The 23,912-nt window shown below is 42.7% G+C and overlaps 1 protein-coding gene across 2 annotated transcripts in view; it reads left to right on the forward strand.

The window, feature by feature from the left end:
* Positions 1 to 1,380: 1,380 nt before the first annotated feature.
* NaCP60E (Na channel protein 60E) overlaps positions 1,381 to 23,912 on the forward strand; it is a 362,748-nt gene continuing 340,216 nt past the window's right edge. For both annotated transcript variants that reach the window (XM_019053311.2, XM_072305268.1), the window contains exon 1: positions 1,381 to 1,881. In XM_019053311.2, the coding sequence (XP_018908856.2) occupies positions 1,519 to 1,881 (363 nt within the window). In that variant the 5' untranslated portion in view covers positions 1,381 to 1,518. The remainder of the gene's footprint in view (positions 1,882 to 23,912) is intronic.

Here is a 23,912-nt window from a genome sequence, read left to right on the forward strand (position 1 = left end):
TGAACGTAATAATTCGCCGGTTTTTCTTACGGCACGGCCGGAAAATAGCATCCAGAAACAACGTATTTGCTTTCCAGACCTACTTTCTTGGGGTATCAGGACGGTTTCGAGGTTTAAGATTTTTTGGTAGGATTATTTTTGTTTCTCGCCAACAAGAGAAAATAAACCCTCAATGCTTCAGTAATTTCATTTTACTTTGTTCACCTTGCGATATATAAATCCTAAGAGGCAAAAATCAAGTAAAATTTTAGGAACCTCAACTATTGGGCTCAAAAATTGTGATTCATTGACTGGTCTAGTCTCGTCTTCACTGTCGATTCTCCAAACCGGCAAACGGGGAAAATTTAAACTCAGTTTCTCAAAAGCGAACAGCCAATTAATGTCATGCAGCTTTTTGTCCTCCTCACTTCATTTCAATTCTAGATCACCGGAAACGTACACTGACCAAATATTACGCTGTTTAAAACTCCGATTTGAAATTCTGTCTGGTATACGCGGTTATTCTGTTCTTCAACCAACAAGAAAGCAATCGATTGTTAATAGATCGATAATTTCGTTTGATTTTTTTTAGTTCGCGGTGCATAAATTTCAGACCGGAAACGAACATGCCTGAACGGAAATAGAGTTAAATTTAGGAAACCCCAACTACTCAGCTCAGATAGGAGTGATTCTCCTCACTGGCAGACGGGGGAAGTAAACTCTGTTTCTCAAAAGCGAACAGTCAATTAATGAAAGGTTCCCCCTTTTTAGAGTTGACCTCCCATAACTAAAAAAAAAACATAAGTTGTGTGTCCTCTTTACTTCACTTGCACCAGAAACATACATAGCTGACCAAATATTTGGCAAAATTTTAAACCCCTAATTAAAAATTCCCTCTCTCAGTTCAACCAGGGTTATTTTTTTCTTTCGCCGCCAAGAAACCCACCAATCGTGAATAGATCGGTGATTTCGTTTGTCTTTTTTCAGCCGGCGCGGCGGTGCATACACTTATTACTGGACAACGGGGAAAATTAATTTCCGTTTCTCAAAAGCGAACCGTCAATTACTTTCAGGATTCTCTTCTCCCAGTGCACGGACAAGGAACATGGTTGACAAAAAATCGGCTCCGATTCTAGAATTCGAATAAGAAGGCTTTCCTCCGTGAAGGAAACTCTTAGGCCGGACGATGGAATAACCGGAAGTTATAGTATTACCGGAAACAAACGTGCCTAATCGGAAATAGAATTGAATTTCGAAACATTGAGAGCGGATCGTTCTCTCACCGGACAACCGGGGAAATTAAACTCCGTTTCTCAAAAGCGAACAGTCGATTACTTTGAGGATTCTCGAACAACGAACATGGTTGACAAAAAGTCGGTGAAGCTCGTAGAATTAGATTAAGAAAGCTTTCCTCCGTGGAGGAAACTCTCAGGCCTCAGGATGGAATGACCGGGAGTTGTCGTCGGGTGCTGCTGGGAGCGGCCGGTGCCGGTGCGGCGGTGATGACTTGACCGGGTGGTTCGACCGGAGTTGCCGGAGATGTTCCCGGTGCGGTTCCCGGGGGCGCTGCCGGCGCAGGCGGTGCAGACGGCGAGGAGCAGCGGGGCGGAGCTGCGAGGTGTGGGTGGTGGCGGGGGCGGGGGTGCGGGGACGGGGGGGCCGGCGGGGCCCCAGGCGGGCCCGTCCAAGGCGGAGGTGAAGGTGCAAGTGCGGCCGCTGACCCGGGAGTCCCTCGGGAAGCCGGAGACGAAGACGGTGCAGCTGGCGCGGGAGTACGGGTTCCAGCCCAAGCGGAAGGTCAGCGTCGAGGACGGCTCCATCCTCCCCGGCAAGTTCGAGCCCTTCCCCAGCCGACTCTACGGCAGGCCCCTCGAGGAGATCGACAATTTCATCTACGATGAGGTAAGAGCAACAATGATCCATTGATTTGTATCTTAAATTTGTGCAGAGATACAAATTACATTTAATTTCAACTTGTGATACTCCCCGCTGCCGCGAGGGAGGAGAGGGAGACGGCGCACATGCGCGGTGCCGAGCGGCGATCGGGTGAGGGCCGCTGGAGCTCTCGGGCAACCAGCGCGGGACCGGACTGAAGTCTGACAGTCCGGTAACGACCTCCCGACGAGAGGGACGCATTGATAGTTGATTTGATATTTGAGATTTTGCTTGGATGCAATCTTCTTCGATCTCCCAATTTTAAAAAAAAAAAATCAAAGAAACGATGAGAAAGAAGCATGATTGACGCTCACAGAGATCTGGTGCTATTTACTGCATTCCCTATGGTTCATAAATCAGATGCCTAGTATAAACTGACACTATTTCTTATCTATGTGAGATATGACTGCTAACATTGCAAGCAAGCGCCACAATTCTTATTCCTCCATAATACTTAATGCTTCACATACAAACGACCGGTGCCTATCCCTTCACCTTCATGTATAATAGGGCGAGCACCGCGGGGGGGGGGGGGGGTTGTTTTCGGGTGGTGGCGGTGCATCGGTGGGGGGAGGAGGGGGCGAAGGGACGAGCCGAGCGTTTTGTAGGGGCGGCCCGAACAAATCGGCACTCTATGACTCGCAATCTGGGTCGATGGAGTCTCATTTTTCATGCATTGTTCGCGTCTTTCCCCGCTCGCCGCACAGTGGATCCAGTCCATCAGGGAGCTCGGACATGAAATTTTTCACGAAAATTGAAAATTTTTGTGTTTAATTCGCCACGTTTTAAATTTTAAGGGGTGCCTCGAGAACAAAATGTCACCAAAAAACGAATGGAACCATTTTAAGAATCTCTAATTTTGGATTTGACGGAGTTATAAGCTTTAAAAGTTTTCAAATTTTGTCCGACTTCTCTAATTGACTCGATCCACCGTGCGCCGGTACCGGGAGGATTAGTCGCGCTCTTGGCGGCGGCGTAAGCCCCTCTTCTACTTTCCATGCTCTTCAAGAACCGCCTAAGTGACGAGTGATTCCCTCTGCAGTTGCGTGGTTTTTGCTCGGTGCGGTGGGAATTCGCGAGGCGGAGGATTTTCGCTGGCTCCCGGAAAGATCCCGCGGCCCTTTTCCAGAGTTCGATTTGTTCCCGTGTACCATTTCATTTGAATCAGAACTTACAAAAAGTGCAGCGGGCCGATTATTGATATTGATCGACAAAGCAATAGACAAAAAAGACAAGAGAGATATGGAGGAATCCTATTGGCGGAAGCGTGTGGTTGCAATGGACAAATGAGGTAGATAATAGACTAACTAACGGCAACCCACGAGAGACCCTATTGTTGGTCCATCATGTTATCCCTGTGTCTATAGGAACCACTCATTTCAACCAACAGGATCACTCCATACTCCCTATGTCTTCTTTGTCTATTGCTTTGTTCATCAGTTTCAATAATCAGCCCGTAGAAGTACATTTTTTAAGATCGTTTTTTTTTTTTTTTTTTTTTTTGAATTTCCAACGTCCCGGTTGTTCTTACCATATTACCCAAGGAAGCAGCGGTAGTCCGCTTCTTGAAACGCCACTGCGCCAGTGACGGACGCACAGACACGCCAAAGACAGGTTAAAATCAAAATTATTATTATTTCATTGTTTTTAGCTGTTCTACAAGAAGCAAGCACCAAAACACGATTCTGTGACCAATGCAACTGACCAACTCAATGTCGACTCTTATTTTATCTTTGGTCGTATAAATGCGGAAAAATCCTAACCTATCCACACTGTTCAAGCCGAACCATCCAACAGTCAGAGGTGGTAAAACGAACTTGAGTGAGGGCATATTTGGACCGAGTTGAGCAGAAAGAAATCAAGCCACATCAGTCATTGCCATTTTTAATCGGGCAATTTAATTTCTTCCACGAAAACGGTTGTGCGGAATTTGGTGCAAATTTCAGTGAATTTTCTGCATAGTACGAGGTAAATTCCTTGAGCGTTTCAAAGAAATCCGCGCAAACGTTCTCTCGTTAAAAATTGATTGGCCAGTTGAATGAACCGCGTTAAGTAGAAAAGAACGAAGCCATATCAGCTATTGCAAAATTTAATTGGGCAATATAATTTCTTACATGAAAACGGTTGTCCAGATCGTTATGCAAATTTCAGTCAATTTTCTGCGTGGTGCAAAGCAAATTCCTTTAAATCCTCTAAGGAATCCGCACAAACCTTCTCTCGTAAAAAATTAAACTCCCCCGTCAAATTTGGAAATACCTGATGTGGATTGGTTCCTTTCTGCTAAACGCGGTTCAAGTTTGGCAATAACTGATGTGGCTTGGTTCCTTTCTGCTAAACGCGGTTCAAGTTTGGCAATAACTGATGTGGCTTGGTTCCTTTCTGCTAAACGCGGTTCAAGTTTGGCAATAACTGATGTGGCTTGGTTCCTTTCTACTAAACGCGGTTCAAATTTGGCGATAGCTGATGTGGCTTGGTTCCTTTCAGCTAGATGCAGTCCCTTTAAGATCCGTTTCCCCCGAAAAGACTTGGCCACAGGCTACTTTTGCTGAGAATAGCGTGGTGGTATGTTTTCTAAACCTGGCGAGGGCGGATAGCATGTGAGAGGAGCGAATGTAGCGTCGCTTGCCGCTTGGGCTCTTTCAGGGATGTGACTTGGCGGAGCTCCATTCTCCGAGCGAGCACGGAATGAACATGCGAAGAAAAGAACTTGACTCACTCCGCCACCGAGCAGCCAGCCGCCGATGAGAAATGAAGCTCTCGTCAAGTGACAGACACGACGTTGCCGCCCTCCTTCCCACTTCCGCAATGGGCACGTTGCAAACTTCAAACGGGAAAAGAAGAGTACAAGGAAAAGTACATTTTTTCAAAACGTTACATTTCTTCAAAATGTACATGTACAATCCGTCAAAGTGAGCGCTCCGTATGAATTGGGTAAAAATCATGTTTGACCCTCCCTTCCAAATTTTGGCGCACCCCAAAATCACTCGACGTGGATAAGGAGACCATAGATATGGTCCTCTATGCAAACTTTGATTGAACTTGAACGAATAGATTTTGAGATATGGCTGCACACAGAACTAGGGTACGCCGAACGGACGGACACACATTTTTTTCAAGTATGGGTTTTTTTTTTTGCTCCAAGCACCTTTAAACGCCTAGAAATGATAAATTTTCAAATTTTTTTTTTTAATTTTTTTTATTTTTATGAAAATACCTCCTCTACCCGCAAAGGGAGCAAGAAGTAAAAACTCCTGTTCATACTGCCGTTGTAATGTTTTCAATGTAGTTGTAAATGACTCTCTTCCAATTTTTCAGACAAAACTGTTCGCAATGTAATCTAAAATATCTGAAAATTTCAAAGAAAGATATGTTTCACTTTCCTCGAAAATGCATTATGTGATTCGGGGAAATTCGGCGACTCTCGCGCGAAAGAAAGATAGATAGATTGAAAATGCACGCGATCCTATTGGTGGAGACGGGCAGTTGTCATAGACTTAGGGGTAAATAATGGACTGGTAAAGATAGGCATTTGTTATAAACTTAGGAGAAGAGTAATGAACTAACGATACAGGGTTGATCTATTCCTTACCTCCTTAGTCCAATGCAATCATACCTGCTTCCACCAATAGGTTTTTTCCATTCTCCCTTTGCCCTCTTTCTCTATCGATTTCAATAATCAGCTTGCTGCTCAATCTTGACGTGGCTATAGATTCATTTTTGAAAGGGCGGATGCAATATAACATTGCTGCATTAATATGCTATGAATGCTGTATGCTGTGCAAATGATTCTTTCTTACGTTTTTCAAAACGCCTTCAAATGACGATGATACTCCGCAACACACCGGAGCTCGAATAGTGGTATCCCGGAAACTTGCCTGTGAGATATGGAGCGCGCATATTGGAGTGAGTCGACCCGCCAGAGGTCTGTCTTTCGCTTTACCTGTCGATATCAATCAGCCCGTAAATATTAAAATTGAAATTTTATGAACACACACAGCGAGACGTGATATTCAATCGTTCACTGGTAAAAAAAACCTCTTGGACCGATGCCGCGTTGCATTGACTTAAGAGTGCAGGTTCTTGTCGCCGGATTTAAGAGTCTTGATCTCTTGTTTCAAGCGGACTTTGCATTGATTCAATTCAAAATCAGCTTGAAACAAGAGTCCAGACTCTTAAATCCGGCGGCAAGAAACTGCACTCTTGAACCAAGAGGTTTTTTTTTTACCACTGTTAATGCCATCAAACCTATAGGAGCATATTGACCATCACCAATTCTTTGGCGTTTCGAATTTTTGCGAAAGAAATTTGAGGCGCCTTTTTTGCCCCCTGTATAATTCAAAATTGTTGGAGTCCGTTCCGCATCTGACGTTGGATACACCCATCTAATAAAGCCCATCCAAAGTATATTGAACATCAGATTGATCAAAAATGATTGGTCTCATTACTGTAAAAAAAACCTTGTTACCCACAGTTTGAATTGTTATTATCGTATATCTTGTCACAGGCTGCGGAGCATCCAACGTATCTCATTTTCATTTCAACCTGTCAAATGATTGGATTAAATCTGTTGCAATAACGCCCTAATCACCTTCGTTGAGAAAAAAGAGGAAGTTTTTGTATTTGGTACATCTCGGAAAGAGCGAGACGATGCTTCATATTGACTTGAATTAGACTAAAACGAAACAGACATTCCGGTTCTTTTTCCACGCTCTTAATCCACATTCTCAAGAATATTGACGTCATCCCAAGTAGCAGTCATCGCGATAAGTTGCGATTTTTGGAGAATGTATCGCAGTTTTATCGACGTCACTTTCTTACAATATTATCGGGAAAAATTGCGATTGTATCGACGGCCATATATCGCAATATTATCTACCAAAAATCGTGATAAATTGTGGTAAAATTTGATTTTATTAAACGCAATTTAAAAGAGATAGAATTGATGATAAATAATGAATGATAAAGATTGAGGATAATCACTCAGATGTTGATGATCCTCGCGATTTTATCGCCAAAAAATCGTAAACAAATCGCAACTTAAGTTCGAATTGCAACTCAATTTCCGTCGAAAAATGCGACTTCAAATACCTGCCTTTTTTGCTCAACATGAAACATCTCGTTGGTCGACGCAGGGACATTGCCGCCAAATTGTGCTGAAAATTCAGCACATTTCTTCATTTAACTCAATGTTAAATATCCATATCTTTTCACAAAAAGGGAGAAAAACAAGGGAGAGAAAACGGGAAACGAGGCTAAAATACAACAATAAAACACCCGAGACGTTTCGACACAAAACTGAGTCATTTTCAACAGAAAAACAATCTTGTTTTCTTTGGATCTCTGCTATCAACATGTAGGTTTCAGGTTTTTTTATCGATATTTTTTAATTTTTGTTGTATAATTCCGACTGAAAATGATTCAATTTTGAGTCAAAACGTCTCGTGTGTTTTTTGTTGGCTTGTTTCCTATTTTCTCCCCCTTTTTATCAGGGTGTCTACCAGTTATAAAAAACCAAAATTGGGGACTTTCGGGACTTTAGAGGTTTTTTTCACAAAACGGGGAATTTTTCCCTGAAATACTCGAGGAGAGGAAGCTAGGTAGAGCGTTAAAACTTAAAAGACGTATTTTAGACGACTAATTTTACAAGTCATGTTGAACCGATGAAAACATACGAGAAACCAAGTGTTCGGTTTCACCTACAAAATAATAATCATTAGAAATCCAATCACAGTGACGAACAAAATTAATAATCATTAGAAATCCAATCACAGTGATGAATCCGGGAGCAAAAAGCTCCGCTGAATTCCATTGGCCCCAGCCTCAGAATGAACGCGAGGCAGCGCACCAATCACGAGCCGCGCGCGGGCGCGAAATTCAAAACGTCCAAAACTTAGTCTCCACAGCGCCCGCCAAGTTCAAACTCGCCTAGCGGTGCTCCCGCGAAGTTCAAACTCGCATAGCGGTACTCCCGCCAATTTCTCACACAGCGCGCGCGTCGACCAATCACAGCCAAGCTCGCGGCAACGCTCTCTCACGCGACCGGTATAAATACTGGGACGCTGCGCTCCATGAACTCACTTCTAAGTGATGCGCCGTCCGATCAACACCCAGTCTCCAGATCCAGCCAAGCAGCGAAGCAAGCTAATCAAGACCTAGGAAACGAAGACTCAACCAAGTTCAAGCAGCAGCCAGAAAGGAAACCCGAACCCAAGTCAAGAATCAAGTTCCTCGAGCAAGGTCAAGGAGCGAATTTGGCGAGCAAGCTGAATCAACCCATCTATAGCGATCGGAGCGGCTAATCTCTCAGGGTCATCACAAAATCAACTTTAATATTCCACTTTTGGCAGTCCTATCTAAATTCACCCAGGAAAAATTTCAAGACATCTCTAACTAAATTCACGTTTGTATCAAATCCTCCAACCGGAGAAGCCGATTCATTTATGAATCCGGAGTAAAAGTAAGTGCAATAGCACAGGGTTGTATTCAAAATTTCAAGTCCTGACTTTCCTGCGCAAAGCAGAAGCCGGCGCATTACGTGCCTGGTGGCCCTTCAGGTCTCCTACCCATGGTAGTAGCCGGCTCACTTTGAGCCTGGTAAAAATAAAATTACCTAGGACAGGATCCTTCTGATCAATAAAAAATAGTCTCTCACTTGAAAACCGCATATATTATTCCAATTTCTCTTTCTTTTCGATCCTTTCATTCTTTGATCTCTCGATACAATCACCTCCAAGCTTTTAGGTCTAGCACATGTTCCTTCACCATTTTTGAGCCGTCATCCCATATTCTTTGGTCCCTCGGAAACTTATCACTTTTTGGCTACACTCATTTTTTCTGGTATTTTTTTGACCCGCTCAATCCTTACACCAAGCATCACTTCAGTGTTTCTATTCCTGGTTATACCGCGCCGCCGATAAAGTTTGAAAATGCCGGTGTCAGGGACGATTTTAGTCATTTTTTGAGGACCTGAACAAGAAAATTGGGGACTTTCGGGAATATCGGGGACACCCTTCCAAAATCGGGGATAATCGGGGACATTGAGGACTTGTGGGGACCGGTGGACACCCTGATTGCCTCGGGCTGTTTCACAAAAATTGGTGTGATTTTCACACAATCTGACAACGTTGCGCAGGTAGAAGGAGTCAGACATGGAGCGGCAACAGGGGCGAAAAGTCGTGAGTCGGAGCCGAAGCGAAGAAGCGTGAATAGCGAATCAGGGAGCGCGCTGAAAAGCAAAACGGTTTCACTTATGTGATTTCGTTGTGAGCCCGGTCCCGGTGTCCCGACTCGGTTCTCGGCGGGTCCGAGCCGTGTCATATATCATCGCCTCGGTGGCACTTTTTAATTCCTACGAGGAGAGAAAAACTCCCCGAGCTCGGTCGCCGAAGGAACGCAGCAAAGCAACCGTCCAGATGGAAATCCTCGAGCGTCGCATTACGTGAACCCATATTTCTTCCACGGGGATGTGTTCCGTTTCGTGTGAGCTCTCAAATCCATGGAATCTCGTGCGTTACGAGGCTCCCGAATTTGCCATGCCATGTTAGTGTAATCAATGGTAATCATATTAAATAAAAACTCTTGGCTATTTTCATCAACAAATACTGTGACGTCACGAGTGTACCGGATCCGTTCCCGTGTAGAAGTAACCGTTCGGGATGGGTCAGTTCGGGGTAGCACGGGTCAAATGAAAAATATGAAATATTGAACATTTCCGTGAGATGTTTCGTGAAATTTCACGGAGTTTTGAAAAATACAGGGTTATTCAAAACCACACCCATTGGTCATGAGAAAGGTGGCCATTTGAAATTTGTGACTTCCGCCCCCCCCTTCCCACGAGGGGATCAAAAACTGGAAAGTACCTAAAAAAGTTTCCCCCTCGATATGAGGAAAAACGTCTTAAACCGCAAGTCGATATCATAATTAGAACTAAAGTTAGGGCCAGTGGAGCGTGACTTATGAATAACCCTGTATAAAACACATTTTCATGGGCTGAGTATGCAACACGCACGAGAAAACACCCCAAAAAATAGCATTGCATTTAATTTTGCATTTATTTTCGAAACACATTTTTCGGTATTTTTAATATTTTTCAGTAAATTCATAAAATATTTCAAAATGAAATGTCAACATTTTATTTTTCATGAAAAATTGCAACCCTGGGTCAGTTCCTAAAACAGTTTTTACGAGTTTGAGAGATAAATTCAAGATAGTTCAATAGCCCCATTGTTCTTTTCGTACAAATTGACATAACAATCAGAATTCGCAAATCCACGCACACTGACAAAAAACTATGGCTTATACACCAATTAGAGGTTCATATGGAACACCAATAATAGTTGTATATGAACTAATGATAATCGGTCTGTCAACCATACTGTGGTAACTCGTACCATAGTAAGGTATATATACCATAACTAAGGTATATCTACTGATATTATACGTTGCCTTCACTACTATCAGTGGTGTTCCATATGAACCACTGATAGAGAATTTGCAGCAGGTGTCTGAAATTAGACGAATTTTGTGTTTAAGTAGAAACTACTCAGTAACTGAATACGAGGATAGTCTTGGTTCATGAATAGAACAGTTATTGAAGAAGATATGACAAACTGATCGAATCTGCTAAAATGCGTGTGTTTAAATGGGAGATGCCGCCAGATGCACTGGGGGAAAAAACACATTGGATCTAGAGTCCAGACTCTTGAAAAAACATTGAAAAGAAAAAGGACTCTTGGTTCAATCGGATTTAAGCTTAAATCAAAAGGAAATCCGCTCAAATTAAGAGGCTTGGTTCTTGATTTAAGCTAAAATCTGATTGAATCAAGAGCCTTTTTCTTGTCGATGTTTTTAAGAGTCTGGACTCTAGATCCAATGTGTTTTTATTCCAGTGTGACGTCACTAGGCGGTTCATTTTCTCACTTTCAAATCTACTTTCACACTATTTCCCATATCTGAAACAAATTGTAAAAAATACTGTGAAATCAGCTCTGTAAGCACTTTCAGATGAAGCAATAAAAAAATTGCATGCAAATTCTCCATTGGTTTGTAAGCCATAGAGCTTCTCCGTGACTTTGCAGAAGGCCCATTGTACTGAAGAAAAGCTACAATTTTCTCGGCGAAACAATAATTTTCGTGACGTTCATCTCGTTGATTACGAGGCGGCAACGTTGAATACGGATATTCACTCAAATCCGCGCGATGATTCATTAATATCCCGATTTGGTGCTTCCATCGTCCATCCTGTGGATTATCCACTCTCGCGGTCCGTCGCTGGAAAGAGGGGTCGCCTATCCACTCCAGAAATGGAGTGTATCAACGGTGAAAGGATCCTAATGCAGGGGATTTCTCGTAAAATCAGCAACACCGTCCAGAACACACTTTCCTAATTATTTGATGTGTCGGTAGGGTTTGCTGGCCGCAGAAACGCGGTCACTTCTCCGAGGACGCCACGGGCTACGGCTGTAACCCAGTTTTTCAAAGGCGCATACAAATCACCCGCGTGAAGCCCATGTCAAATTGACGGAAAACTATTGTGTAAAACTATGAGACTTTTGAAAACTGTTAACTATTCTGCCGTTCAAAGTAAAATCGCCGATCTCCATTCAGCACTTTTTGAATTTTTTTCCGACAAAATGTTGTTTTACAAAAAACCTAACTGATATTCGTCCTTCAATTTTGGGATACACCTCCGCCATACTATTCAAAATTTTTACACACGATACAAAATTTTAAGTAGAGTTACGGCATTTTTGCTGTGGAGGGCAGTATTCTGCCGTGCTGAGGAAGATGCCGTATGAACCAAAAAAATTTTCTTTGAGTCAGACATGAAATGGATGAACATGGAATGGACATTTTGCAAAAAGGAACCACTAGCATTGCAATGTTTCTAAGATTGTGCAACTTCTTTTGTCTTGGAGGACAAACCCGATTGTCCCTTAATAGTTTCTTTTTTACTCGCTAAAAACTGTAAATTTAAGACAAAAATCACCATCTAAATTTCATAGTTTTTCACAATTTCCGCAATTTTATTGCAAAGGATGAAGTTGCACAATCTTAGCATCATTGCAATGCTAGTGGTTCCTTTTTGCAAAATGCAATCCAAATTATACTGAGTGAAAATATACTCTGTTCAATGGTGAAGTCAGCAAAGGCGTATCTCCAGTGACATATGGAGGGGGTCCGGGTCCCTGCCGTATGTCCCGCATTGAGGCGAGGTTGCAACGATAGACTGCCGTATGTCCAGGAAACTCGGGACACGGGTGGCACTCACGACGTTTTTCTCCATGCTTTGCGGACATGCGGCACTCGCCCCGTGCAGCCCTCGCCAATTCCCGGACTCATGGCGATGTTCGGCCGTTGATCACCCGTTCCTTCAACCCTTTTATCCGATTTCAGAATTCCAGTTATGCATGCTCTGAGTAATTGTGATCACTTACGCTGTTTATCATCTGCTGGTAGCATGTGATTCGTTTACTCGGAATGCTTAAATTCGTACCATGTCCGGTAGTTCATTTTTCAAAGGTAAATGACGCGTACCTAGAACACGATGCGAACATTAAAAACGCGAAAAAGTAACTCAGAAACCGACAAATATGCCGTTTGAAGAGCGCAACTTTTCCGCAGATTTCGAACGCTCCGGTTTCGCGCCGAACCGAATGATGTCATTCGGCACCAATCAGAGACGAGCACGGGTTTCCACAACTTCCATCAAATGTCTTTAAGGTGTTCGTTGGAAACACTCTGTGTTCGAAGGAAGAAAATTTCAAAATGTACATAGCCTAACTCAGAAATAAAAAAAACGGACGAAAAAATAATATCCAGGTAACAAATCGCAGAACACGCCAAGCCACTGCAGGGCCTGTATACAATTTTCCGGCAGTTCCCTCATTTCTGGGAGAGTAGACACTCTGAGATATGTCTTTTTTTACTCTAGAGTGTATGTCTAGTACGTGGTGATACGCGCTTTGTTGCTCGGGCCCGGGCTAATCGAAAAAGCTTTCAGGCGCCGGTGACCGCCCTCCGTCGTGTGTAGCGAGTCAACAAGAATATGATACGCGGCGGATAAATCGATGCTCTTGTTTGACTTTCTGGTTACTTTCTGAGCTGCACCGCCCCCGATCGCCAACACCCCCCCCCCCCCCCGGCACCCGGGCCATTTTCCAAGCCCCGTAACGCTCCCATTACCGAGCGCCGATATCAATTAGGTCAGCGGGTTCGAGCCTGAGTTATTCATGCCGCCATCGGGATCGTTCGGCGACAAAACCGCGTATCTGCAGGATGTTAGTGCTGCGGTTGTGCGGTTTCTGCGTGGAGCAGGCCTCGCCCCGCGGCGACGCGAGTTGCGAATTCCGGGAATCGCGCGATCTTCGGCTTGCCGAATTTCCGGCCGTCGGGGTACGTTCGGGGTGGGACTGTGAAAAAACTCAACTGAAAACTACAGACCGCGGGCAGATTACTGGACTCGATAGACAAAGACAACATGGGGAAAATGGAGTGTTCCTATTGGTTGGAACAGGTAGTTCTGGTTGGTTGGGCCGAGGGGAACAAGGATAGACTGATTATGGGATCTACCGTGGGTTGCCGTTTAATGAAAGACAAAGGTACAGAAGAAAAAGACATTAGAGAAATAAAGTGATCCTGTTGGTGGAATCGGGTGGTTGGCATGAGCGAAGGAGTAGCGACAGAAAACCATACAGGAACCCGCTAGAGACCCTATTGTTAGTCCACCATTTCCTCATTTAGTCTATAAGAACCACTCGCCGAAGCCAACAGGATCGCTCTATACTACCTTTATCGTCTTTGTCTATACTATAGCTTTACTTGTCGCGTTCAATAATCAGCCCGCTAGTGCTCTTTTGCTAACAAAAATCGTACAGAGAGATTGATCGTCAATTGGATGGCCTTAAACCAGGCGGGGAGAATGGAAATCAGATGATTTATTCCATCTGAAATTCTTAGAAATTAATCCAAGAAAAAATTACAGCTCTACAGCGCGCGCTACTACCACGTACAGATAAGTGTCGAGTTGAAATTTTATTGCGGAGTATTGGCAACGCCGCATAGTTTTTGGAAGTGAGCCGCGACCTAGATAACGTTCGATTGGAATAGTTGCAATTTTACCTCGACAGGTGTGCGGTGCGGCCGTCCTAACATGAGCAAAAGCATGTACTAAAATTCAAAAATTATTACAGCACCCTCGGTAAAATGTTTTTACGGAGGAAATGGTGAATATTTTCCCCAGAAACATTCAGATATAGCCTTTCCATAAGTTCTATTTTCGCATGCTCATATTATTTTGCTGAATGAAAATGAAATATTTATAATTCAAGGGACACGATTCCTAGTTCTATTTTTGTACGCTTATATTATTTTGCTGAATTAAAATGAAAGATTTATGATTGGACCGCGTTAAGCAGAAAGGAACCAACCCACATCAAAGATTGCCAAATTTAACTGGGCAATTTAATTTATTATATGAAAACGGTGAAGCGTATTCGTTGGAATATTTCAGTGAATTTTCTGCATGTTGTAAGGCAGATCCCGTAACATTTTCAAAAAAATTCGCACAAATGTTCTCTTGTAGAAAATTAAATACCTCAGGTAAATGTGGGAACAGCCGCTGTGGTTTGGTTCCTTTCTGTTAAACGCGGTTCAATTCACAAGGGACATAATTCCTAAAATTTTGCAAACACATTCCGTAAAAGTCTGAATACATGGAAATATGAGAAAAATCATCCTTTTCCTATTGAGTAAGGCTAGAAAAAACCTAAGGCAAAACGTTTCAAAAGCTTCTAATACCAGGGCATCCCGGCTGATAAAAGATTTGAAACATATTTAGAGTCTTCGAGTGCTCTGTGCAGATCCCTCGATGGATGGATTCAAATACGGTGACACTGTTTAAAAACTATTAACCTCATTTCTATTGTTAATAAGGGGGAAGATACATGTTCACCATTCAAAAGGCGTTCCGTGTGAGGAGGGCACTCTCGTTACTACCACGGCGAATTGCTGAAAGTGTCAATAACGGTAAGCAGGCTTAGCAAGTGAAAGAGGATCGACGAACTAATTCTTAAGCCCTCACTCTGCGGAAGGAGATTTTGTTGACACGTACGACATTGTAACTCCGTCAATAGTCTGAAATAGAAGCTATCGACATTGCACCAGTTTCCATCGCTCATACTGCCGTGCTAAGAAAGAAAGCCGTAAAAGTCATCGGGCGTTAGCAAATTCCTTTAAAAAATCACGAATTTTCGGTAAAATTTGCGAATAATGCTTCTCAGATTTTTCAGAGGATCTTGTTCGTAATTTGATCTAAAAAGTCTGACATTTTCAAGGTAAAATATTCGTAACTTTCTTTAACACTAAATATTTACAAAGAAGAAATTGGCAACATTCGGATAATTACACGGCATTTTTACTTAGCACTAGTGGCGTGGCGTGAATTGCGATGTATCGATTGTCATGTCATTTAAACCTATGGTGAATTGATTATTCTTATCGACGCTCTCTTGCTTATCGATTATCGCTGCGAACACCCTGTTTATCAATTCTTTTCCACAGTTTTAAATGGCATGGCAATCGATATATCGCAAAGCACAGCAGCATTCTCTGTGAGGCAAACTTCTACGGTGCATTCCTAGTTACCAGCTCGAGGTTCTCAAAAGTTCGAGGTATGTAAAAGGCGCACCGCTGGTTAGGATAATTACTCGCGCAATAAAGATGTGCAACCAAAAAACTGGCAGCAGAGCTTAAAGATTCTAGTAGACTCTGCATCTTGGCACACTCCACTCTCGAGAAGTAATCATTTTTGAGAACATTCTGAAAAATTGGAGTAATGCGCACTTAGTAGTCTTTATTTCTAAGGAAGGTCAATTTAATCATAGGGTTGCATGATTTGAACGGCAGTGGTGGAGTACAAGGGCTTAATTTTCAGAATCTTAATGCAGGATAATCCTTCCTTATCAATGTGGAAAGCGGTGCTAAGAAGCTTGCAAATCAAATCTATCTAATCAGGCTACCTATCTATGTATGCAATCAAATCTAATTAATCTATCTATCTATAATCTATATCTATCTATAAATCTATCTCTAGGGAGAATCAGCATCCTTTGATCTGCTCTTTTCACTATGGGAATCTAGATTAAATTCTTAATTGTAACAAAATGTGAAATGAGACCGTTGAAACACTTTATCAGTAAAAACAAAAAAGTAGTCGGAGGAGATCGAGATCACCTTCCATCAAAATCTTCACATTCCGATTGGGAGATATCATCATTAAGATGAGCTAAATGACAATCAAAAAGCGAGAAGTCTCACAGGAGTCGTGATACAAATATTTTAACCTCGGCGTCGCCCAAGCAGTATCATTTTGAAATGAAGGCGCTTTCAACGCCCGTTATTACGCACGCTATTTTTATGTATATTATGTATATACATGCACTGGTGGTTGACTGGAGTAGTGAAAGTAGTGTGGAAGGGAAAGAGGCTCTGACCGGGGAAAAAGACTCGTTTTGGTACGTCTGGAGCATCTGATTGAGAGATATCGTCATCAAGATGAGCTAAATGATGATCAAAAAGCGAACAGTCTCACAGGCGTCATAATACAAATATTTTAACCTCGCTGTCGTCCGAGCGGTATCATTTGGAAATGAAGGCGTTTTCTATGTCCGTTATTTAGGCAAGCTATTTTATGTATTATGTATACCTTGCCGGTGGTTGACTGGAGTAATAAAAGTAGTGTGGAAGGGAAAGAGGCTCTGAACTTGGAAAAAAGACTCTTCTTGGTACGTGTGGAGCAGCAACAGTAACAAAGCTACGTAAAATGCTGATAAAAATAACGCATATGGAATACTTGCGTGAGGTTTAGTCATCCTGCACATACCGAACTCCGTAAGTGTCTTCCAACCTGGCTTAAAGTTCTTTTTCTTTGCCCCCCTAGCGTTCCGCTTCAGTCTTGAGCTCATGCAAGATGCTCGTTAACAATCTAGGGGAAGGCCGGAATGCCTCCACAACCGACGGTATTCAGATTAAATTTTTAAAGCGACATGAATGTTTGAAACGTTATAAAGCTCGTTCCCGAAAGGTCGTTAACTTTTTACGGCTGCGTGAGTGGTACCACACCCCGGACTGTTTACGACGACTGGAAAACTTTGCATCTGACTTAGTAACACACTGAAAACTTTGACAAGGGTGAAATGCCGTTATAGAAAATGCCAGTTTAGTCCGTATGATTGTTGATTATCATATGATAACGTCAGGATGTGCAACACTCAGTCTGTTACTTTCAAACACACGACGGACGCTTTAGAAGAGGGATTCGCAACACATACATAAAAGTCGCACCTACGATGCTCTCTTCCGCTCTGCGACACCCGAACGCCACGTCTTCCCAAAGGTTACCGGGCAAGTGACAACTTAATATTTCATCGTCAACGCCTTGCCACCAGCCCTTCATGGGACACGGACACCTCCATCGCCTTTTCCCAAGTGGTACCCGATCCAAAACTTGTTTGGGCAACCTCTCCTTGGAAATGTGTTGCATACGCCCATACCACACAAACGACCTGGACATGAAGTCGTACACGATATCACTTTACAGCTTCATCACCTTGCGAACATCACATTTCAATGTTACCCGATTTTTCGGCAATGATTTCACTTTTACCATGGAGAATTTTGAGAATTTCTAACTGAAAATTTCACCAATTTTTCTTCTGATCTCGGGCAAATATCGGGCACAATTTCCACCAAAAGTATGCGGGATCATTTTCGTACAAAATTGAATTGATTGAGTCAATTTTTCAACCTGGGAATGGAGTAACGTTCCTTCGTCACGGAAAGGATGGATTGGCGCGATTTACAGAACCGTGACAAGATACACAATAATGACAATTTGAACAGCGGGTAACAAGGCTACTTTTCACATAATAAATAACACAAAAAATAGGCTATCAGCCGAAGCATTTTGGTATTATTTATGTAAAAATTAGCCTTGTTACCTGTTGGTTAATTTGTTATTAATGCTGAACAGAACCTCATCCGAGATTTGGTTGAAAATTCTCCACTCGATTCTGATAGGTCCAAATTCCAAGGATGATACGTCAGTCATCAATCAGAAAAATTAATCGAATCCAGTCGCGAAAATTCACCTATAGGCAGGGAAATTTTAAACTTGTGGATGAAACAACAAATTCATGAAGGCGATACAAGCTGACATCGGAGTCTCATCCCGACATTTTTTTCTTCAGGATTTCGATGAAAATTAGATACTCGATTCTGATTGGTTCAAATTCCAAGGATGATACATCAGTCAATGGACCACTAGACAAGGTACGAATTTCAGCATTCTGATACATGTTTCTCAACCAAAATTTCACGTAGAACACGAAACGCACAACGAAAATTACCAAAATCAACTCCTGACGAAGATATTTAATGATTCTTGATGCGTGAATTCAAACCACCCGCTCATGAAAACTCAATGCTCTACGTGATTCACATCGCGCGCTAAATGTTTATCATGACAGTCTCTGCGATGTAAAAATCTTCAACTTCAATCTTGACACTTTGGCTCAGCTATAGCAAATTACCAATAGTTTGAACAACACATGGTGGAAAATGAACATTGCTCGATTGAGAAGCTTGCTGAAACCGTTGTAGTGCGCGATTTGACTCACGTAGAGCTTTAAGTTTCTTGTGAGCGGGCAGTTAAAATTCCTCGTAATCAGTGCGAAATAAAAACGTTAATATCTTCGTTAGAAGTTGATTTCGGTAATTTTCGTAGTGTGAATCGTGTTCTACGTAAAATTCTGGTTGAGAAACACGTATCAGATTGCTTAAATTCGTAGCTTGTCTAGTGGTCCATTAGAAAAATCAACCGAATCCAGTCGCGAAAATGCACCTTTACGCCTTGTCTCCACCGGACGTTCCACGGGATTTTTCCCCACTTCGAATCGCAGGAATGAAACTTCTAGGCTTTTATCCCGTTAAAAAACACAACAAAATGTCTTCTCCTTCTGTTGAAGTCATTCCTGGGACTCCACAAGGACTATTAGTTGGCATTGCAATTAGTATTGAGTAACTCAATATTTTTCCCAACTTGGCGAGTGAGATTTTTCCCAGGGGCGAATCCCAAGAGACGTCCCGCGAGGACAAGGCCTTTAATATGGAAATGGACCACTAGAGACTAGACAAGGTACGAATTTAAGCATTCTGATGCAAATTTCATGACCAAAATTTCTCGTAGAACACGATTCGCGTAACGAATATTACTGATATTAATCCTTGACTAAGATGTTTAATGTTTCTTGACGCGTAAATTCAAACCTCCCGCTCATGCAAGACAATGGTCTAGGAGAGTCAAATCGCACACTAAACTTTACCATGACAATCTCTGTGATACCAAAATCTGGCAACCTCAGTCTTGACGCTTTGACTCAGCTATGGCGAATTGTTCATACTTTGAACGATAAAGGGTGTGGAAGGAAGAATACTTGACTGAGAAGCCTGCCAAAATTGTTGCGAGGCGCGATTTGACTCACGTAGAGAATAGAGTTTCTTGTGACCGGGAAATTCAAAATTCCCGCGACCAATGTAAAATAAAAACTATAAAATCTTAATTAGGAGTTGATTTCAGTAATTTTCAGTGCATGAATCGTGCACTTCGTGAAATTTAACTTATAAAACACGCATCAGAATGCTTGAATTCGTACCCTCACTGGTAAAAAAAACCTCTTGGACCAATGCCGCATTGCATTGACTTAAGAGTGCAATTTCTTGTCGCCGGATTTAAGAGTCTTGAACTCTTGTTTCAAGCGGATTTTGCATTGAAACAAGAGTCCAGACTCTTAAATCCGGCGACAAGAAACTGCACTCTTGAACCAAGAGGTATTTTTACCAGTGTGTCTGGCGCGGTCCATTTTGAACTGGTGGACGACGCAAGAAATTCATGCGAGCGCGATGCAAGTCGGCATCTGGGCCTCATCCCGATATTAATCAGGAGCAAAAGCCGGGAGATCGGGGTTGGCTAATTATTACGCTGCCGGACTAGAATCGACGTATCGCGGAGAGATGCACAATTCCCGGTTATTACGGGCGATGCCACGCGATAGCCGGCGAGGGCGGGGGGCGGGGTCAGTGCTCGATGTATCGCGCGTTATGCCGTATGCCGGCCCCGGGCATAATCCGCCGAGCTTCGCCTCCCGACGCCCCCCCCCCACCCCCCTCCCCGGCCCCATGTATCAGGATGATGAAAGCGTCTAATTAGCCTGAAATTAACGGACAATACCGCCCGTCCGATCGAAGCTCCCGAGCTGTACCGAGCCAACCCGCCAGGCTGCCGATTCCACCCCACAAATCCCACGGAGAGAAAAGTTAGGTACCTTTTACCATACTCAGGTTAAAAAACGGCACAACCAGACAGGAAAAGGTGCGCGAGATAATGGGTGTGGAGAGGGACATCGTTCACGATATCAGGTCCAAGCAGTTGGTCTGGTATGGACATGTGCGAAAAATGGCAGATGATCGGTTGCCCAAGCAGGTTTTCGATTGGGTTCCTCCTGGAAGGCGACAGCGTAGACGTCCTGTGAAAGGTTGGCGACAAGGGGTGGAGGAGGAGATCAGAAGGTGCCAATTGCCTGATGATCTCTGGGAGGATAGGGGGCAATGGCGATTGGGCGTCGCAGAGCGCGAGGCTGCGCTGTCAAAGCGACTTAATGCATGTATGCACAACCAGACAGTGTGGTAACTTCCACCAAAAGAAATTGTCACAATAAGAAAAACTCTTGTAACTTTCACGATAATTTTGATGAAAGTTACCAAACTCTCTGGTTGTGCCGTTTATTAACCAGAATATGGTAAATGCTACCTAATTATTATAACGCAAATGCACGGTGTCTAATAAAACAGGCTGGCCGAACAATCAGTACTTTTCAGGATCATACATATAACAGTACATACAAGGATCGATCCAACGATCCTGATCGTTCCCGCCGATCTAAAATTTTACAAACAGCCGATCAAGTGCGCCTAAATTGTCATGTGACGATCTGAACCTGGACGTCGCAAAAAAATCGGATGAGATTGGTTCTCGGAGGAGAAAAATGGACGTCGGTATGGCCGTTAATGCGTCCTCTGTGGACCATGATTTTCATAAACACAATTTATGCTCCAAATCAGCAGATTAAAACAGGAAAATTGAGGACAGGAACTGATTTTCTCGATCCAATCGAGAGGATATAGAATCAATCCTGGCAAAAGATCAGCAAGCTAGAAGCGATTTGGTAGTATAGATCTGGTGAGATTTCGAATCAAGAATCGTCATTAGTCGCATATTGTAGCTGTGCATTGAGTTCATGCATCACTTTCTTACATTATAATCTATGTTAATTCAGACTAATTAGTATGATACACAAATCAATGACGCATCACATCATCAAGGTGCGTTGGAAATTATATCGCTTGTGCTGCATTAAAATTGGACGCATTTAAATCAAAAGAAGCAATGTCCATCCTGACATGGACCCTGCCATCCCTAAGAATACATACGTGACAGGGCTCTTGTCACAACGGATACAGTCTTTTGGATTTGAATGCGTACAACTGGATCACCCTGTATAACCGACGCGTCATATTAATCAGATTAGCGAAGTGAGTTGGATAATATTGCTTGTTCTGCATTAAAATTGGATGTATTTAAATCAAAAGAGACTATATCCATTCTGACATGATGAAGCCTATAATCCATCCGAATATATGCAGGGCAGGACTCAAGTGACGATGGATATAGTTCTTTTGGATTTAAATGCGTACAACTGGATCACCCTGTAGAGCCAACGTGGAATCGACGTGCACATCCAAGTTTCTGAAAACATAAAGGAATCAAGGATACTTGGATGATTTTAGCAGTCTGCATTAAAATTATAAGTATTTGAATCAAAAGAAACTGTATCCATTCTGACATGATAAACCCTATAACCCAAAAATATATATGCACGGCAGGGCTCAAGTTACAATGGATATAGTTCCTTTGGATTTAAATGCGTACGACTGGGTCACCCTGTAGAGCCAACGTGTGAGTCAACATGGCATCGCCGTGCACATTTAAGTTTCTGAAAACATGAAGGAATCAAGGATACTTGGATGATTTTAGCAGTCTGCATTCAAATTATAAGTATTTGAATCAAAAGAAACTGTATCCTTTCTGACATGATAAACCCTATAACCCAAAAATATATATGCACGGCAGGGCTCAAGTTACAATGGATATAGTTCCTTTGGATTTAAATGCGTACGACTGGGTCACCCTGTAGAGCCAACGTGTGACAACAACATGGCATCGCCGTGCACATCCAAGTTCCTGAAAACATAAAAGAATCAAGGATACTTGGGTGATTTTAGCAGTTACCAATCGGGAAAATTGCGCTCTGTGACAGGGAAAAAATTACAGGAAATCCGTTTTTCGTCGGGAGTTCGATGATCCCTCGCACAATGGAACCTAGGATGCACTTTTAGCTCCTCGACTGTCACCTACCAAAAATCGTCAATGATGTCCCCGAGTGAACCCTTTGATCCGAACCCGTATCACTGTCCGAGAGGGATTTCAAGTGCGATGCGAGCGCCGGCGGATTCTGGACCCTCAACAAGCCCCACTCCCCCCCACCTCCCTCCCGCTGCAAATGAGACGGACATGGACTTCTTTCCGCTTCCCGCGAGGCCAAGTTTCATCGATGTTTTCCTATTATTTGGACGGATTCATCCGAGATCAGCCTTACTAAATCACACCGAAAGAACAGATGCTGATATAACATTTTGGATGTAAAAAAGTGTGCGAGAACTCACAAAACGCTGAATTAACCCCCACAGATGTTAGTCTTACATCTTGGCATTGCTACAATAACATGCTGCATTTTGAATGAAAAAAGTGTGCGAGAACTCACAAAATGCTGAATTCACTCCCACATAAGTTAGTTTTACATCTTGACATTGCTACAGTAACTGCTGTGACTGTTGATTCGGCGTTTTGTGAGTTCTCGCATCCAAAATGTTACATCAGCATCCAAACGGTGTGGATCATGGTTACTTTTCTGTACTTTCCATAGGCAGATCTTGCCACTTCGAAGAGGAGGGGCGAAAGGGTGTCTGTCCAAGGGGCTCTCTCAGAAAACTTTTAAAATTTTAAAGCATTTCATGCAGTTTGAGTACATTTCGTCATAGATAATCACCAAATCGAAGCGGAAGTACATATGCCTTTGCCGCACAAAAACCTATTTTTGTCGTTTCCACACAAAAATCGTGATTGACATTTCAACGCAAAATATGTCAAGCAGAGGAACTTCTGGCAACGTTACTTGCACCGAATATGGAACTAGTACCGCGTTTGTGTTAACTCGGATGAGATATCGACATTTTGGGATAACTGGTTAGAATGCCGTCCGGCGAAAGACGGAATGAAACATTGACAAGTGGATGCGCGAATTGCATCAATGCAATGCAATATTTGAGTCAGTTAATGTGCTGCCAAATGATTCAGTTGAAAAATTAATGCTTATAGTTTTGAACTATTCAGTGAGCAGGAAATAGAAATGAAAAACATTGAGAACATTTCCTCACATCACCTGCACAGAGAGAAAACTCGACAGAAAAGTTTGGTTCATACGGGAAGTAAAACACAAAACAACTCAAGCCCTGATTCAGTTGACTCTGCGGTTTCCCAGCCTCTCCATTCTTTACAGCCCTAAATTCACCGCGAACTGTACATAAAATCAACACAAAATTTGGGTTGGTTTGTATATTACGTCCTATTAGAACCAAAAGTAACACAAGAACACTAATGTTTTCTCGGTGTGGAGGAACTAAATATTTGAATCCATCATGTGGCGGCGGAAAAGTTTAACGTAATTCTGTACTTATTTTTTAGGGGATAAAAAATACCGAACTGGACGAAAATAATGAAAATTAGCTGAATTAAAGCAACTTCGTCGAACTAATAGTAACGCAAG

This window comes from Bemisia tabaci, chromosome 10 (genome assembly GCF_918797505.1).
Source record: "Bemisia tabaci chromosome 10, PGI_BMITA_v3".
Taxonomy (NCBI): domain Eukaryota; kingdom Metazoa; phylum Arthropoda; class Insecta; order Hemiptera; family Aleyrodidae; genus Bemisia; species Bemisia tabaci.